This window comes from Macrobrachium nipponense, chromosome 35 (assembly GCF_015104395.2).
Source record: "Macrobrachium nipponense isolate FS-2020 chromosome 35, ASM1510439v2, whole genome shotgun sequence".
Taxonomy (NCBI): Eukaryota; Metazoa; Arthropoda; class Malacostraca; order Decapoda; family Palaemonidae; genus Macrobrachium; species Macrobrachium nipponense.
The window spans coordinates 62,499,511-62,502,010 of NC_061096.1; the positions used below are offsets into that span (position 1 = coordinate 62,499,511).

The 2,500-nt window shown below is 39.8% G+C and overlaps 1 protein-coding gene across 1 annotated transcript in view; it reads left to right on the top strand.

The window, feature by feature from the left end:
• LOC135208265 (LIM/homeobox protein Awh-like) overlaps nt 1-2,500 on the top strand; it is a 43,951-nt gene that overhangs the window by 8,631 nt on the left and 32,820 nt on the right. Inside the window, exon 2 of the mRNA XM_064240375.1 lies at nt 434-615. Within this exon, the coding sequence (XP_064096445.1) occupies nt 434-615 (182 nt within the window). The remainder of the gene's footprint in view (nt 1-433; nt 616-2,500) is intronic.

Genomic DNA, 2,500 nt, shown 5'->3' on the forward strand with positions numbered 1-2,500 from the left:
GTGTGTGTGTGTGTGTGTGTGTGTGTGTGTGTGTGTTTGAAGACAAAATCTGTATTGTTCTTTAATTTCTCCTTCCGTTTAAAAATGAGTGTGTCCAAAATTCGTGTCTATTGTATTCATGATTTTCAATTTGGTATCCGAAGACATAAATCTATATTTTGCTTTACTTATCCTTTAGTTTAAAAATGACAGTCCCTGAGAATGATTTAATTTTGATATACCTTATATTCACATTTTTTTCAAAATTCATATAATTTTGAAGTGTCTTCTATCCATGATTTTGTTTTCTTGTCGATACCGGAAGACAGAAATGAATGTTTTCAAAATCAACTGAATTTTGAAATATCTTGTATCGGAAATTTTCTCAGTAGCTGGTTAACAAAGGCAGGATTTCTTTTTACTTGACATATAATCCTTTCGTTTTGAACCACAGGACTCGAAGGAAGTCTGCCAGGGCTGCCACAGCACCATCGCCGACCGCTTCCTCCTACGAGTCAACGGCAGGTCGTGGCACCAATCCTGCTTGAGGTGTTGCGTGTGCCAGTTGGCCCTCGATCGTCAGCCATCTTGTTACATCCGGGATCACAATGTGTACTGCAAGGCTGACTACACCAGGTGAGAGCTCTCTCTCTCTCTCTCTCTCTCTCTCTCTCTCTCTCTCTTGGGAATAGCTGGAGTATTCATTCCATATTTTTTCATGGTCTTCTATGCGAATATTCCTAGATTATGAGATTTAGATACCCGACTTCTCTCTCTCTCTCTCTCTCTCTCTCTCTCTCTCTCTCTCTCTCTTTTCTCTCTCTTTCTCTCTCTCTTTGGTGAATAACTGCGACGCTCACTCCACATTTTCACTTAATGTTCCATACGCATATGCCCGAATGTGAGATTTAGCCTCTCTCTCTCTCTCTCTCTCTCTCTCTCTCTCTCTCTCTCTCTCTCTCCCCTTTCGCCCCGGCGGAAGGATTAACGAGAGAACAATCGGCCAATTACAACCGACACAAAATTACCGGAGGTGTTTCCCTCCCGTCATCGTTGTTACGGGCGTGACGCCGTCTTGTACCAGACACATCTGCTGGGTGTTCTTGAAGTATATATATACATACGTACATACATACATATATATTTATATATATATATATATCTATATACATATATATATATATATACATGTATATATATATATATATATATATATATATATATTATATATATAGAGGGTGTCCATAAAGTCCCAGTACCATTCGATCTATAAATACTTTTATGGTACTGGGACTTTATGGACACCCTCTCTCTCTCTCTCTCTCTCTCTCTCTCTCTCTCTCTCTCTCTCTCTCTCTCTATATATATATATATATATATATATATATATATACATATATATATATATATATATATTATATATATATATATATATATATATATATATATATATATATATATATATATAAACACACGTTAAAAACATGATGATCATGCCAACAAAGTTACAGCCACGAAGGAACGAGCGATGCGATGAGATGCAGAGTACTTTAGCCTTATTACCCAAGACATGGTCCGTGGTGTGTCTATTTTTGTATGCCCGCGCGCGCGAAACGCTGACATGCCTCTATTTACGTATCTCCGCCTTAACCATCCCCATTGCCTGTCTGTCCTTACGAACGGTCACTTAGTAGGTGGTATTCTTTGGAGGTCACCAGTCCAAGTAATGACCTGACTCGTATTACAAAACATGTGTGTTTTTGTGATTGTGTTTTGTGAACGATTCAATCATCGTCCTATTTATTCATTCCCCCAGAAGTACCAAACGCAAGAGACAGCACATGTAATACCCGAGACGAGAATGAGAAACACTACTCATATATCATTGGAGAGAGAGAGAGAGAGAGAGAGAGAGAGTCGTTTTTAATCCCCTAAAACTGCGCCAACGAAAAATGACATATAACATCGACGTATATACCGTCCGCATCGCGGACAGCTGAAAGAAATAAAGAAACAGAAATGAAAATCATGGCTTATTGAAACGGGAGAGAAAGAGAGAGAGAGGGAGAAAGAAAATGGAAAACACACCTTCTCATATCTCCGTAAAAAGCGCTACTTATCATTTCATCATAAATCTTTGATGTCTCGCTAATACGGAGCTGGCAGATGTAGGGAAATAGCCGCCAATAGACATCCTTCTCCAGCCCATGACTCGTCAGGGATCTACGATGAGTCGCTGTTTTGACAAGGTCGTCACGCCGATTGCCGCCGGAAGTATCTGTGTGTCTGTCTGTTTCTGTCTATGTCTCTGTGTGTCTCTCTGTCCGTCGGGGTGGCAGGGTGGTAGAGGAGCTGTTTGTACGCGTTTTGTGTGTATATGCGCGTGCGTTACCGATCGTAAATAATAAATGATGAACCATCGCGACAAAAGCTGTCGCTTACTTGACGTGATCCGAGTTAGAAAAGGCTATTAATGCATCAAGATACTAGTTAAAAAGTGCTTCGATTATATCAAGACACT